The sequence below is a fragment of the Taudactylus pleione genome, unplaced genomic scaffold (assembly GCF_031769625.1).
Source record: "Taudactylus pleione unplaced genomic scaffold, aTauple2 ptg000391l, whole genome shotgun sequence".
Taxonomy (NCBI): domain Eukaryota; kingdom Metazoa; phylum Chordata; class Amphibia; order Anura; family Myobatrachidae; genus Taudactylus; species Taudactylus pleione.
This window is the reverse complement of record NW_028284792.1, coordinates 7,517,640-7,534,442: the sequence shown is the minus strand read 5'-3', so window position 1 is coordinate 7,534,442 and position 16,803 is coordinate 7,517,640. Positions and strand designations below refer to the sequence as shown.

General features: G+C 40.8%; 1 protein-coding gene across 1 annotated transcript in view; it reads right to left on the bottom strand.

Annotated features, from left to right (window-relative positions):
* Positions 1-304: 304 nt before the first annotated feature.
* NIPSNAP2 (nipsnap homolog 2) overlaps positions 305-16,803 on the bottom strand; it is a 31,734-nt gene continuing 15,235 nt past the window's right edge. Inside the window, exons 4-10 of the mRNA XM_088445930.1 lie at positions 10,431-10,525; positions 9,764-9,834; positions 8,794-8,934; positions 7,252-7,283; positions 3,632-3,726; positions 3,085-3,168; positions 305-1,752 (exon numbers count right to left, since the gene is read on the bottom strand). Of these exons, the coding sequence (XP_088302056.1) occupies positions 1,688-1,752; positions 3,085-3,168; positions 3,632-3,726; positions 7,252-7,283; positions 8,794-8,934; positions 9,764-9,834; positions 10,431-10,525 (583 nt within the window). The 3' untranslated portion in view covers positions 305-1,687. The remainder of the gene's footprint in view (positions 1,753-3,084; positions 3,169-3,631; positions 3,727-7,251; positions 7,284-8,793; positions 8,935-9,763; positions 9,835-10,430; positions 10,526-16,803) is intronic.

Below are 16,803 nucleotides of genomic sequence, written 5' to 3'. Positions count from 1 at the left end.
ACCAATCAGCTCCTGTCATTTTTTTTTAAACACAGCCTGTAACATGGCAGTTAGGAGCTGGCTAGTTGACACTTTCTCTCTCTCTCTCTCCAAGGCTTAGCACATCTCCCCCACAGTATTATACTGCCTAAATTGTACACAGAAATAAAAGTTGCTTCCAAAAGGTCTTTTGTATTGAAAATGTACAGTATATGGTTTAAACAGAAATTCATTTATGGTGTAAAACCTCATTAGATCTGGTGTCTGGAAATATAAATCATACTGTTAAAGTTGATTGTATAAATAAAGTATACGTGAGATCATGTCAAATAAAATTATTTTACTACCATTGTAACCAGTTATCATATTTATTCACTTTATGACCTATCGTTTGTAACAATGTAGAAACTTATTTTAGAGCATTTGTTTCTCCTTACATACAGGGACAAATTTTTCAACAGTATCTTTCCATGATGACAGCATACAGTAATTCCATAATGAAAACAAGATTCGCCTGGCAAACCAATATGCAGTTTACAGTTGATGGCAAATTGACTATTATTTGGCTTTTAGTGTTATGGAAATAATTTGTTGTATTTCTGCAGCAAACTTTTGACATAAGCCAGCATTTAATGAGTAACAGTACCACAGAGCTCCCATAACCAAGCGAGGCATGACCTGTACACAAATTAATTCACATACTGAAAAAAAGATTTCAATATGGGTTTGCAACTTCTCTCCAGCAATACTTTAACTAATATGAAAATGGCAAAACATACTGTTTGTTTTTTGTTTTTTTGATCTGCTGATCAACTGGAATATCCTAGTAACAGACTAGCAGTGATATGGACTAAATTAGGATTCACTTGCAAAAGTATAATTTAAGGTGTTCCATAATAAAAGTTACAAAAATTATTTTAAGTGTTGATAACAAATCAACTATGTGTCAAGTATAATGTATATTTCAGTAAGAACAATATAATGAGCTACTTAGATATTTGGGGGCTGATCTACTACTAACATTGTGGATTCATGGAATGAAACCAGGTTAATTAGCGCTCTAAATTGTGGAAGAACAGAAAGTACACAGAAACCAGTCATTAAGTTGGGGTACATTATATAAAAACAATAACTGCATCACTTGTCACAAAATGAAATGCAATTATGTTTTTTTAGTGATATATTTAGTGCCTTGTGCAATCAACAATAGTTTTTTTCGTCTTAGGTGATTTACTAAGTACTTGGAAATGTAAATCAGCATGATTTGTGGCTCTCAGTAAAACAGGTATGTAAAATAAGCACAGGTTTGAGAATGACGTAAAGGATATGTTATATTTCAATTTTCAGTATCGTGACCAAGTGACTAGATTCTAAATTTATTACTACTCATTGTTTGTCAAGAAACAGCAATTGCAAAATGTTTCTATTACAGAGGAAAGTTGTGCTGGTACCACAGAGGATAGTGCTATGCAATGTATACCAGGCCTTTGTGTTTTGAGTAGTCATTACTAGATCACTGTTATTAAGGCGCTTACAATTTATTTGGAAACTGGACAGTTTTCATTATTAACACATGAATAATTATGTATCACACTAATGATTCCCTGGATCTCTTCTGTCTTGGGAGTTGAATGTGTTCATTCATGATCAAAGTAATCCACAGAGAAGTTTGCCACTTGTTCAGCTGAGGCACAAGTAAGACAGAGTTTTACTGGAGAGGAGAACTCTTCAATGGGATCATAATTCTGGATTCCATTTCCTGAATAAGGGGAACTAAGAGACAAGCAAGAATTAGTGATATATAGTGAGGAGTTTTAAATGTAAGCCGTTAATGGTAAACAACAAAAAACCTATTTTTCTAAACTTTTATCACATTTTATACATCACATGTTTAAAAATGTAAAACTGTAACAAATACAAAAACCCAGTTTGAATATATTTACGGCTTGTCCATTCAGCTTCTGTTTGACAACCTGCACAATTGGGAGCATCTGCATTTAGTAGGTACCTGTGGACATTAACTAGTCAGGGGACAAAGCTTTAGCATTGAGGGTTATCTTTATGTTGGAGTTCCTTTTTAATTACCACTATAGCTCTCAATTACATATTAACATGGTCCTTGTGAATTACCATAATGCTAACCAGCAACAATACTGTCCTCACAATGGGGGTCATTCAGAGTCGGTCGTAGGCGCTGAGCGCTCTCAACCGACTCGATGTTGCCCCACTGGGCATGCGCACGACGGAGCCGGCTCCGTCGTGCGCATGCGCAAGACCCGGCTAGCGACGGACGCTCCGTCGTTAGGGGTCTCGCAGCAGACGGGACGAGCTGTCAATGGTGAGTGACAGCTTGCCCCATTTGGGAGGCAGGCAGGGGGCGTGCCTGCCCAAACTGAGGCGTTCCTGCCGGAACGCTTGCCATTGGGGGGCGGCCCCACTGACATCATTGCTGATGTTAGTGGGCAGCTTCCTGCTCGATCAGAGCAGGAAGCTCCCTGGGGCTTACGAGTGCCCAGACCCAACCTTAGGGTGTGGTCGTAAGCTCAGTTGGTCACGATGGTCTTGACCATCGTGACCATCACCCATGTCGGTCGCTAGAGCGGAGGCGGTCGTTCAGGATGCAAGCGGCCGCCCTGATTCAGTGCGACCGCTTGCAACTAACGACCGCCTCTGAATGAGGTCCAATGTGCCTAAATATAGCAGTTAAGATGTATAAAAAAAATAGACATATGGAAACGTACAATTAAAATGTATTTACCTTTCAAACTGGAAAATAATGCTCAGGAATGACAAATTTGACACAAACAGCATATTATGCAACAAAGAAGCATCTCTAAATATATTTATTGGGGTGAACTATTAAAAATAAATTTAGCAAATAACATTTGATTGTTTTTTTTGGGGAATAAATAACATATGCCATATATTTAAGTCACAGTGGATCTTCCAAATCATTCATGAAATGAACAAGCTTAAAATCAAGAAGAAAACTGGTTTTGCTACCTATAAAGTGACGTTCATTCTATAGTTTACGTTAATGCATTTTAAGTTAGAGTCTCGCAATGAGCTTTCGAAAATGAATTTATCCTTTGTTATCTTTCTTACCTGTATAGTAGACACATTCATCCCAGCCATCTTTCTGCCAGGCTGAATTTCTAATGTCATCCCTGGTCTGTAAGTCATTATAGGCTGTAAAGAAAATAAGAGATATGAAGAACATAACATTGCCTTTGGATCAATACAACCTACCAAATAATATATAAATACAGCGATGAGATCTACTATCCAAATATCTGAAGACTTAACAAATATTACCATTTGTAGGGTATTACAGAATACCAGCTTTATCACTTTCCAGCATTTTCATCTATATCTTTCAAGGTAGATTTTTTAATTTTTTTAATATGGTAGATTAAAGGGCCTGACAATTTTTTAATGTACCTTTGGGTTTATTATTAACAGCTGAAAAGTCCCACAAAAAATACAAATTGTTTTCAATTTTAACAACAAATATGACACAAAAGAAACATATGAATCCTACATTATACAGCTACGGTGGAGGGGGCGGGCAGGCAGTGAATTTGTAATAATGATGATAATATTAGTGGGGAGGGGGAGTAATTATTCTAAAAAACAAATCACAAAACTTTACCCCACAAATGATGCACCATGTACAACTGCCCAATCTGTGAGAAAAAGCCAGCCACAGCCTCACCACTGTCTTGCCGATACCTAATGGCACGAGCCCTGAGACACACACAAGAAAAAACACAGGTCATATTAAAACAGGTATTTAATATTATTTCTAAGAAGCTGTAAACATGCATCAAAACAGAGTACATAACACTATGAAGCAAAATTGTAGGAATGTTTTATACACATTTATTATAAGCTCAAGGTAATTAACAATTGAGCTAAAGTTGAATGCATGAACTTCGTTTTAAATAGATATGTTTTAACACTGTATGCTTGTGATTCCTGCTACAGTTATATATTACCTTTTGTGTTGTCCTCAGGACACAGTCAATATCCCAACTGCAGGTATTCCTGCGGTCGGATTGCCGGCGCCGGAATCCCGACACTTATCAGAATCCTGGCACTGGCATCCCCAAAGTAAGTAGTGGGGTTAGGGTTAGTGTTAGGGGTTAGGCACTAAGGGGGTAGAGTTAGGTTTAGGGTGCGGGGAGGGGGACGTTAGGTTTAGGCACCGGGGAGGGAGGGGTAGGGAGAGGGGTAGGGTTAGGATACTGACCTACAAGTGTCAGTATCCTAACCCTGTCGGAATGCGGGTATCAGGATTCTGACCGCTGGGATCCCGAGCGCCGGCATCCCGTACCCATCCTGTTCTCCTTATATCATCTACTCAATATTCTAATGAACTTACTGGCATTAGCAAACACAAAGTGATTCCAGTTGCCAGGAACCCCTCCCCACCAGTTGCTCAAATAATGACAGCAATAGCAGTATATAATGGGATAAATGACCCTAAAAAAAAAGGCAATAAGGACACCGGTACCACAAAAGTATATCCAAAAGATATGGATATACTTTTGTGGTACCAGTGTCCTTATTGCCTCTATTTTTTTAGGGTAAGTTATCTCCACCTGTATTATAGATGTTCGATTTTATGACCATCAATTGAAGTTTCTACTGTTTAGGGAGAGGTCGGCAACCTGTTGGACAGAACATTGTGGTATCAGCGTTCTGATATATACTTACCCATTCACATCTCAGAATGATTTTATTTAGACATTTTAGCCCCATCCTTTCCATACTTTGTCCCCTTACTCAGCGCTATAGTGGGAAGTATCTAAATGTGTATATCTTATGCTTTGGTCCTATTATGTTGAAAGGACCTGATATTATTCCACCAGCTGCAGAGTGTCTCCCCTAACTTTGCACCCAGAGTGTTCACCCTCTTTACCTTTGGTTATTGTATATGTATATTTAGTATAGGATGTTTAACCTTTTTATGACCACTCATTTATAGGAGATAAATATTTTTGCTACAAAAAGTTCATTTTTTAGACTCCCCTACAGCCAATAGTATTTACCATTTATAGTGCTAATTATTAATACTGTATTACACACACTATCCATATACAGTATAAGGAGGCCAATGTGTACATATATGTCCGGGATCGATGCTAGGCTATTCTGCTGCTCCACAATACTCTCAAACTTAGACTTCTTCCAGTGCTCCGCAGAGCAGAAGACTTGGATTGTGGAACGGTGCTCACATTTGGAAAACAAAACATTCAGTATAAGCAGCCGTACTGCTGCCCCCAACAGTTCACTGTGACTGCTGGCCCTGTATATGCCTGAAGTATTACATATACTGCACTTTGTATGATGCAGACTATAGCTTATTACTTGATGATGATTCTTTCTTCATGGGCCGACCACACTTGCTCTAAAATAAAGCATTTGGAAACCACATCTAGAAATCCTGCATTTGCCCCTTTACTGGCTACTGGTTGATTCAAATATCAATATTACTTCAACAAAACAAAACAAAAAAATAAAGTGAGCTAAAAGGCATTTCAGTAAGAACTCACTCAGTTATCATTAACCAGAGGTAGTATGAATCTTAATAATCAAAACAAGTTTGGCCGGTTTTTTATTTTCTGGGGCAACTAAACAAATTTTATATTCCTTATTTTCTGAAGACACAGGGCATTGATTTGATAGCCTATTAAATTATGGACTTGTTATTTTATAGGCATGAAGTAGAGAAACACTAGCAATTAAAGTACCCTTAATTACTCCCAATATTTGATCACCTAATTCTCCCAAGTATTAGGATGCCAGATACAAGAGGGCAGGAGCAATGGTATGGAGCTTTTTCTTCATGTGAAACCTTGAGTCACAGAAGACTCCAAAAGGTCTCCACTATTGTCAGCACTAATCTATACAATGCAAATTGCATCTAATGCTGGGTACACACTAGATGATGTCTAGTGTGTACGACATCGGCAGTGGAGGGGACCCGGCATCGTCAAGTGCATATACACTTGTCGATGCTGGGAGCGACGGAACGACGTCGCCCGCCGGAACTGCATATGCAGGTCGCTGACAACGTGCGGGAGCACGCATAGTAGGCAACATAGTGGGTACACACTGACCAATGTGGACGATGTGTCGGCCCGATATGCCATATCGGGGACATATGGTCTAGTGTGTACCCAGCTTAACAGTGACTACTATAGCACTTAAAAGAAGATATATTTTGTATAGCTCTATTAGAAATGCTTTGCATGGGAGATCTGATTTAGGTTTTCTATGCATTTAATGGTGCCTTTATATCTGCATGGAAATCCCTGTGACATTAGATAACCACATCACTGGGTTTCCTATTGATGCACATGTTCATAGCACATTATCATTCAACTTTTAGGAGGGGAAATCAATCATTATTTTAATGGGAGTGAAAAAGAGTGGTAACCTCAGGCTTTAATGCCTGGGGCTATTCAATTCCAGCCCTTTTTAAAGCCTGTTAAATTAACATGTCAACAGGCATTAACACAGAATCCGTGAGAAGTTCATAGACCTATGGGGGGATCAATTAGCCCACGGGATCATGGGATTAAACACGGGGGGAAAAGTGGGGCGCTCAGGAGCAGATGGAAACATTTTTGGCCACCCTAACTGCTGGGTTCCACAGCAGTTGCATGGATTGCTTTTATAGGACAGAAGGGTGTAAGGGGTCTATGTACTAAGCCTTGGAGAGAGACAAAGTGAATGGAGGTAAAGTACCAATCAATCAGCTCCTAACTGTCATTTTTATAACACAGCCTGCAAAGTGATAATTAGAATATTAAATTATATATATAATATATATATATATATATATACGCGAAATCAAGATAATTGTTCATCAAGCACACTTAAGTCCATATAGCCAAGGAAGAGTTATTTGTTTGTCGATGAATAAAGTATGACAAGGACCACAACCTATTCTACAGAGGACTGAGGGGTAGATGTATCAAGCCTTGAAAAGAGAAAGTGTAGAGATATAAAGTACCAATCAGCTTCTGCCATTTTTCAAAACACAACATTTAAAATGACAATTTGGAGCTGATTGGTTGGTACTTTATCTCTTCCACGCTTTGATACATCACCCCCAACGTATTCAGAAATGAGTAAAGTATTTAGCTATGAGTAAAACCAGTCCAATTATTAACTGAATAGTATTTGGATGATACTTAAAAGTCAAATATTCTGACAACTTCTTAAAAAGTAATTATTAGGTCTATTGGCTTGTGTCCTTACCAGTGGTTCCCCCATTCAATCATGGTTCCAGGCTGGAAGAGAAAGAAAGTATGTCCCATGTAGCAAAATGGAAAGCTTTTGGAGTGTAGAACTAATAATTTAACCTAATTAAAACTAATGTTGGTCATTTAAAAAAATTGATTAGTAGTTAAACATGGCATCACACGCTTAGAGAAATAAGAAAGCTTAGCTGTAAATGTCAGTACAATCTCCAGAGTCTTTATGATGAGTCTTTGACCAGCATTAACAGTTCACTCCAAGCTGATATAGGGCACCCACAGTCCCCATTTGTATTGTGTATTAACCTTACCTTACTTGACATACGTAGAGGCAAAGCACATTGGGAAAACCATGTTGCACTGCAGATGGGGAGATTTAAAATGTACATGGGAGATTTAGATTTGGGAGGGGCATGTCCTGGCTAAATTACAGTCCAAAAATTAAGCAAGCTGTCAAGAAATTGTGGGCTGTATGCAGAAGCGGCCAGTATTTACCATGCATGCACTTCTTGCACTGCAACATGGTTTGTCCAAGTGCAATATTATTATTTTTTTTTTTGCTTTCTTCCCAACTCTAAAGCCGGGCACACACTAGACGACCGGTGTACCCAGCCAACGGCAGATGCGACAGGCGACATATCGTGCGGTGCATGCACCCCACTGGATTTGGTGAATGATCGGCATGATATAGAATTCCCCGCCACCTCCAAATGCATGGGGAAATCAGTCATCCTCAGATTGAGCAGCATGTAGGGCAGATCTGAGTATACAACAGACAACGACACGGAAGCGCGCATAGTGCGTACACACTGGATAATTTGAACAATTGGTGGTTCTGATGCGAAGGAAAACGGCAAATCGTCTAGTGTGTACCCAGCTTAAACTAGCCGCACAATGAGAATGAATACTGAGAATTCATACAGAATACAATAAGTGGTAATCTGCAGTTTAAAAAACAATAAAAACACATTGCTATAATGTGAGAAAAACCATCCAGGGACCATAGTTTAAGACATGTGACTGTTCCTGGACTTGGCAATCTTATTAGAACCTAAAATGCATAGTCATAATATACTTGTGAACTTCACTGCATGGTCACAGTCACACTTACGTTATTAGTACTATTAAACATTTGAAATAGCCACTGAATTGATGGTATTACTTAAATATACTCAAGAGACCAATCGCAGCAAGACAGGTTATATTTGTATACACATGTAAAGCGTGGAAAATGAAAGTTTAATTTTAATATACTTTAGTGATGCAGTGCACAATATTATTAGTGACATATTTTGTGCCAGAATGAATACTATTTGCATTGAAATATAGCTAGAACTGTACATTATTTCATGGTGTCCTAGACTCTTATTTCTATATCAGCATAAACCAACATATTTAACATTACAATAGATTAGCCCCCTTAATATTATTTGAAGTATGTGGTGGTGGCATGGGCAACAGTACCAACATACAATTAGCCTATATTCATAGAGTTAACAAATGAGGACATGTATTTATATTGGAATGAAAAAGAAAACCTCACCCTCAGCTGGTAGGACCTCAGCTCATAAATATTGGGCCCTTTTCTTGGGACAGGTTCATTCCAGAAGCTGAATTCCAAAAGAAGCTGATTTTTACGGGAGAGTAACATGTTGCCTCGTTCTTTGCGATACTCAGTGAACTCCTATCCATGAAATACAAAAATGAAATACAAAGGATACAAATTAAATGTATGCAAGTACTGCTCAGAGATGACCTCTTACTGAAAATTCTAACGTTTCTAAATAGCAAGTAAATGGGCCCATTGAGTCTAGAGTTTGCATAATCATTGACGTTGCTGTACATATGCATTTTGAACTAGCCTTACAAATGCCAAGGAGTATGTGGCTTAATTATCTATCATGCATGACATTATAAAGGCATTTTAAATGCTAGCGATGTTTCAGTCATGACCGCTTGTCAGCGGTTTCAAGTTTTAATTGCTACTGAAAAAGGGCTACACTTTTAAAGACAAGAGAGTAAATGTAATAGGCTGTGGCTATGAGACATCGGCGAGGCCTGTGTTATGCCCATTATGTTAATGTACAGATCTGTGGGAAATGTTAGTGCCATATAAATATACGATGATAATACAGGTTGAGTCTCCCATATCCAAAATGCTTGGGACCAGGGGTATTTTGGATATCGGAATATTCCGTCATTTGGTATATTTGCATATCATGAAATATTCCCAAGAAATATGAAATATCTTGGGAATGGGACCCAAATATACAAACAGAATGCATTAATGTGTTATATACACCTTATACACACAGCCTGCAGGAAATTGTATACAATATTTTCAATAATTGTGTGCCTTAGACAAAGTTTGTGTACATTGAACCATCAAACATTAAAGGTTTCATTATCTCAGTCATGCCAAAATAATTCCGTATTTCGGAATATTTGGATATGGGAGACTCAACCAGTATTATTAATGCTTGTGTGACTGGATCTATTCTGTGACGACTTACCTTGTTTTTCCTAAGTTTATTCATCACTTCTGTCAGTGCTGGATATCCTCCCTCATACCGCCACAAATGAACTGAAACACACACATGCTACAAGAGTTCAGCAATGCCATTTTAGAAAGTAGGACATTACAGTGCTTGGGAGGCAGCGGAGCTGTGAAGTAGTGAGGATAGAGAAGGAGAAGTATCAAACCTTAGAGAGAGAGATATAGAGGAGATGTTGCCCATAGCAACCAATTAGCTTCTGTCAATTTATAGACTGATAGATTTATAGACTTTTACACTTAATTCCCTTTTAAGGTTTGATACATCTGTCCCATAGTGAGATACCTCCCAACTCTCACTCATATGCCGTTCTCTGTTTTTCTACACTCACCTGGGCGAAGGGGTAATAACATTTTTCTTTAAATTGTTTTTACACTTCTGTAGCATACTTAACGCAAAAAGCGAGAGGGACCCTTTTGTTCCTGTTGGCTAAAGCAACATAAAAGCGGCCAGCTCCCAGTTTAAAAATAAAATTAAAATACTACTTAAAAGTAGGCAATATAGAGGCCTAAGGTAAGGAAATTATATTTATTTACATTTTGATTAATGCCAAGGATATTTTTTTGTGCTGTTGTCTGCTGAATGTACCAATATGATGGCATTGCGCCATCTGTATAACACGTACCTGCCTGATCCTGTTCTCCGTACCACGTGTTCCAAGTCCCCACCAGTGTGCAGGGGTAATCCTCCTCTGCATGGATCTTTGGCAGGATCTCTTCACTTAAAAACAATTAAAATAAAAATAATGTTGTAAAGAAAATTGAGAAATTGTTTTACTTAAAGGTTTACTTAAAGACCTAAATGAATTTATAAAAGTGGTAATAAGCCTCTTTTATGGAGAAACCACTAGAAAAAGGACTGGCCTCCACTTGATTATGACTTTGACAGAGTGGATAATTTAGAACAGGGTTTCTATAACTGTGGTACATACAGAGAACTTCAGACACAATCTGGCAGTATTTACATTTCATTCAAAATTATACTTCTCTATAAAAGAGTAACATAATACTGCACAAATCATTTATGGAAATAAAGGGGTATCTTGTAAACATACTTAACCACTTTACGGGCTAATATTCTTTCCAAAAAGTCCCCAAAATTTCTGTTATTAAATTATGTAAATATGAACTATTTAAACCTGATTCACTAATAAATATATTTTTTTAAACAAATATACATATTTGTTAATATATTATACTGATTAAAGTGTATATAGCTATTATGTACTTTGTTAATTTAAAAAAAAAAAAAAAAAAGTGTGGGATTTTTTAAGAAAAAAAAAAAAAAACCTTTGCTATGTTGACACATTTAATCTATATCTGTGTGTGTATGGTCAGGGGGGGGAAGAAGGGATCTGGGAGGGAGCTCAGGCTAGCACTGAATCCTGAGCTTGGAAGTTGCTGGAAGACTCAATTCCAGCAGCTGCCGGTGGGCGTTTCTGACACGGGCGCATGAGGTGTGACAATGTCAAGGAAAGCTCATGTGACTACATGACGCAAGGGCTTAATAAAAAACTGCTAAGAAACTCTGACCTAGCAGTTACAGCAAAATATTATATTACATTGAGCTATAAACATATAAAGTTATAGATCAGAAAGCTACCCAAACTAACAAGTGATAACCGTTGATTGACTCTAACACACCGTTACTCAATGTTAGTAATCTTATTTATATGGCGACACATTGGGTCTGCTGCACCTTAAAGAGCAGGCTTGCCTACCTTCCCGATTTGTCCGGGAGCCTCCCAAATATCGGGTGCCGCTCCCAGCCCCCCGGAAAGGCAGGCAAGCCTCCGGCCCCCCTGCAGTAATGATAGAAACCCCCGCAGCAGGAGGGGTGAGGTGATTTGCGTTGAATCGCGTCATCGTGGGCCCCGTCCCCTTCTTCACAATGCCATTATTTTCACCAAATATAAAGAGTGGACGGGGCCACGATGACGCAATCGCACGGTCATGCCCCCGGCCCTGCCCCCAATACTTTATCATCGCCTGGCCTCGCCCCCCCGTTGTATGCAGACATTCAGCTCCCTCCCGGAAGGAGGGAGCTGAATGTCGGCAAGTATGTTACAGAGTACGTAAACAGAGACAGCATGAACAGAATAAGAAAAACTTCACTTACATTAAAAAACTAAACATGGACAAGATAAACAGAACATAAACATGAACAGCCATTGCGCATGGGTGGTTATGAATGATAACAATCACAATACTAATACTTTGAACATATTTAATAAAATTTAAAAGTTTCAGGAGTTGGACACTCACCCAACAGGGCATAATATGGGTGCAAAATACATAAATCTAGTATTCACCCTTATAAACCATTATATCGGACAATAAATACTGAAATAATAATACTATACGTTGCAACACTAAAAGATTACCATGTATTGATAAGTTTGCATTGCTTTAGCATTTCCCTAATTTGTATTTTCAATGTGCATTTTCAAGGGAAGCCATTTTTTTTTCAATTTGGCATGGGAGCCATCAACCCCAGTTACGCCTCTGTTAATTGCCTCTTAATATCAAACACCCTCCACCCAAGGATCAATTACATAAGTATTAAAATATACCCAGATTTCAACCCATGCACTGACAATGATGGATACGGCCACATTGGAGTAAACCTTTTGTCTCTTCCCATTCTATGTGTTAAAATATAAAAATTTTCCATTGAAATAGGTCAGCCAAAAGGCCAGATTAATACAGAACAACCTAGTGCTGTTCTGGGAGGTGTCAGCCGTGGCCACATATATTCACATACATAGCAAGAAATGTAACCTGTATAAAATTCACCCAATAGACTCATATCGGGACATTTTCCAAAGGAAACAGAGCTTGATTCTCGATAGCATTAAACAATTTGGCTCAGTACCAGGAGTGTCAAACATACACAAGTCATAAACTCCAAATATTTTATAATATTTAGTTAATATTATATTTTTGGCTTGTCTGTATACAGAGCGGTTTTACTGAATAAATGGCAGATTTTAAAAGCTACAGAATATCCACATTTTTACACACTGAATTTAAAACTACAATACTATTAAATGCAAAACAAGGTGTGTTATATTATGCCTGCAAAAATGCAGATAATTGTCAGCTTTGAAAAGCCACAATTTAGCAAATAAACCCCATATTGTTTTTTGACTGTAACACGTGTACCATCCTTTATTTGATAATGGACAAACAAGGCATTATTATCAATATTATCTTGTTTATTTGCAGTATTCATACCTTGGACAGTAATAGTAAGTAACAATGGCCTTGGGAAGTGTCACACAGCACAAATGGAGCAAAAACAAGAGATATGGTAAGAACTTACCTTTGTTATCTCTGTTTCTACGAAGTCCATAGGGTCCACAGGGTTGACCTTGGGGTATAGGTTGGGAACCAAATCCGGGCACCACGCAGTTAAAGCTTTTAGCTCCCAGGATGCACTTGGGTCCACTCTCCCTATAACCCCACCCCCAAGCCAGAGGCACCTCAGTTTGTAAGTAGCCGGAGGAGGAGAGAAAAAGAGAGAGAAAACTGGAACACTCAATAACCATACTCACAGAAATGGGAGACGGAAAACCGGTGACCAGCCACACAGCCCATTTGAAGCCAGGTGCGTCAGGGCGGGCGCCCTGTGGACCCCATGGACTTCGTAGAAACAGAGATAACAAAGGTAAGTTCTTACCATATCTCTTGTTTTCTACTTCAGGGTCCATAGGGGGTCCACAGGGTTGACCTTGGGGATGTCCCAAAGCAGTTCAACCAAGGGAGGGGACGCTCCTGTGCTGAGAGGAGAATCCGCCGCCAAAAAGGAAGCATCCTGAGAGGCAAAGGAAACCAATGCCTAGAACCTTAAAAAGGTGTGGACAGAAGACCACGTGGCCACCTAGCAAGGCAAAACAGCCAAGGCGCCACAGCGAGCCACCCACGAGGGTTACATGTCCCGAGAAAAAACAAGCATCAACAACAGAAAGGCCTACCCATGGGTAGGCCCCTGAAGAAAACATACGAGGCCGTCCAGCCAACATTTGGCCATAGGCCGGCCATCCTTTCCTGTTAAAACCAGAAATCTCAGACCACCAATAAGGAGTCCGATTTCCGTCAGGAACTTGAATGGATCACATAAATCCACAGAGGCCGGACCACAGTCAATGAGGCCACACCAGCCGAGAGGTCTGGGGACTGAATGGCCGCACCATAAGTTCCAGAATAATATGGAACCTAAAAATCACTAAGAAGAAACACAGGGTGAGAGCAACTCACACCCTGACAAGATGCCCTCCAGAAGAGGGAGTCACATGAGAACGCTCCCAATTCCGACACTCACCTGGTTGATATAAACTCCCTGAGAGAAAGAGAGAAAGCCAAAGCAATAGACCATGTAATGGCTATCACAACCAGCGGTTCCATTAACTTTCCCCAGAGTTAACGAAGAACCACTACTAACTCCCAAGGAGTCCCTAGGGAGGACAAATGGAGGCATAATCCAGAAAACACTCCAATGGATAAACTGGATACCAGAGCGGAGCAATTCCATATCTTAATCATACTGACAGTGTAGAGATCCGCACTGTCAGGAAGGCCAGGCCGAGGGTGAAACCCAAGCCAGCCGGAAGGAATGCCATAATATCTGGAAATCCTGTACACCAGAGGATCGTATCAACAGGTATAATACCATAAGAATTATGGCTGCCACAGTTTGTGGTAGGTCCCAGCAAAAGCTGATCCATGTGCTCTAATCATTCCAATGATGACAAAGCCAGGGAAGCCGTAAGACCACTGTAGGGACGCAGTCAAAGACAAACGACCCAGGTCCAAGGCAAACCCCAGGACCCTGGGACAACAGATCTGGGCAGTGAAGCATCAGGAATGGAGTATCGATGGAGAGACTCCGAAAAACCAAGTACCCCTGACATCTGGGGCAATCAGGAGCCACCAGCAGGAAAGCATCTCCGTCTCGATTGAAACACTTCCCTCGAGGAAGAATGGAGACCGGAGAACACAGGTACGCAAATTGGAAGAACCACTTCACCGACAAAGAGTCACTGAAGGTTGCTTCAGAATCCCCAGAGTTGGACTGTAACACCATAGTGTGATAGAGTCAGAAGGCCATGAGGGTCACCTCAGGAGGGCCCCCCTGCTCACCAGGAGATGAAACCTCTCTTGGGGAAGAGACTAGTCCCCGGGATGCACGTCGTGACGGCTGAGGACTCCCGCTTCCCAATGGAGAGCACCTGAAATGAACACTGTCGAGATGGTCGGGAGGAGACCCTCAGACAATGTCCGAATGTATGACATACCTGACATTGCCACCCAACGAACAGTATTGCTAAAAAGGAAGCCACTGTTCTGACCCTGTCGGACTGAACTTTTTCAGGTTCACCGGGAAACAAGGGCTATGCCAGAGTGAAGGCTCAAGACAGGCTAAAGTTCCAACAAGTTAATTGACAGGGTGGAATCGACAGACATCCAACTGCACTGAAATGGATGCGAACCAGACACTGTCCTTAGCAAAGAATACCCTGGACGAGATGGCCATAGTCACCCGAAAAGGGACCGACTTGCCTCTGGGGAGAGCATCATCGTTTCAACAGTGATCAGACAGAAAAAACTTGTTCCATCTGGAGATAAGCCAATTATGGAAAGGCTTGGAATGGAACTAAGCCCATTCCACCCTTCCAAAGGCAGACACTGAATAGTGGACCATGCATCCCAGAGTGTAAAGACATATGTCGACTGCGCAGACATCCATGTACTCCTAATGGAAGAGTGGAGATGCCGTCTTACGCCAGAAGAATTCTCAGATTCTGAGAATCCAGCAGGGCTCCTAGGTGAAGAATACCCAGAGAGGGCTGCAGGGAGGACTTTTTCCCCACTGATTAAACGTCTGCACCCTGAAAAAGCCACAGTCAACCTGACCCGGCTGTAAAGTACCCCTGTGATCCTGCTAAGAGCAGGAGGCTATCCAGGTACAGGAGCATTGGGATATACTGAACAGAAGAACTGCCAGAAAATCCAAAACGCTGGTAAACCCCTGTGGGGCTGAGAACAGTCCCAACAGACAGAGCCCGAAAAATCGTAAGTGCTGTGATACAGCAAACCTCAGTCCATGCTGAGGCAAGGTCTCTGTAAGTACCCGTAGGCACGCGTCCTGTATATCCAGTGATACCATAAAGTCCCTAGGTTCCAAAAATAGTATGATGGAGCATAGGGATTGCCTCCTGAGCCCAGGTAGCTTTAGGAACTGGTTCAGGGAATTGAGACAGAGAATAGGCCAAAGAGGACCATTCAGCCACCGCACCAGAAAGAAAGCAGAACAACCAGTCCCTCGCTGAGAAAGTGGGGATGGCCCAATTAGCTCCGCTTACCGCAACAACTGTATAGCTTTCTGGATTTGTAAGGCCCTGTTCGGGTCCGAATAAGGGCCTGCGTACCATCACATGGAAATAGGCCGCCTGAGCAAAGAGAGGGCGTACCCTCCTACCCAAGGAGCCGCGGCAACTAGACACTAGTACCGGGCGAACTGAGAAAATCGCCATCTCCCAGTGGTAGGCCTGTCTCGTCAGGCTGACGATATATCCGTAGGTTCAGAAGCAGGATCGGCTGGCAGTCCAGGCCTGCTCGGTACTGGATATGTCGGCCCTTGTAAAGGCCGACAGCCTATGAAGAAACAGACCTTTAGGCTGACCCCGAGGACAAAAAGACTTAATAGACTTAGTCTGAGGACCTGTAGTGGGCATAACTGAAGGCGGGAAATTTGTACTGCCACTGTCAAGGTCAGGACCCAACAAGATCTAACCTATAGATGGTATCTGCACCTCTGCATTCCCAGAGCGCAGCCATAGGGTGTGACGGAGGATACAGTCGCAGCCGGAACTCTGAAAGTTAGGAGACTGGTATCCAATATAGGCATGTCCACCTATGACAACTGCATATATTACGTGAGCGACCAAATACATTTGAACCCCAGACGTGTTGGAGGGGAAAAAACATGACAAATGC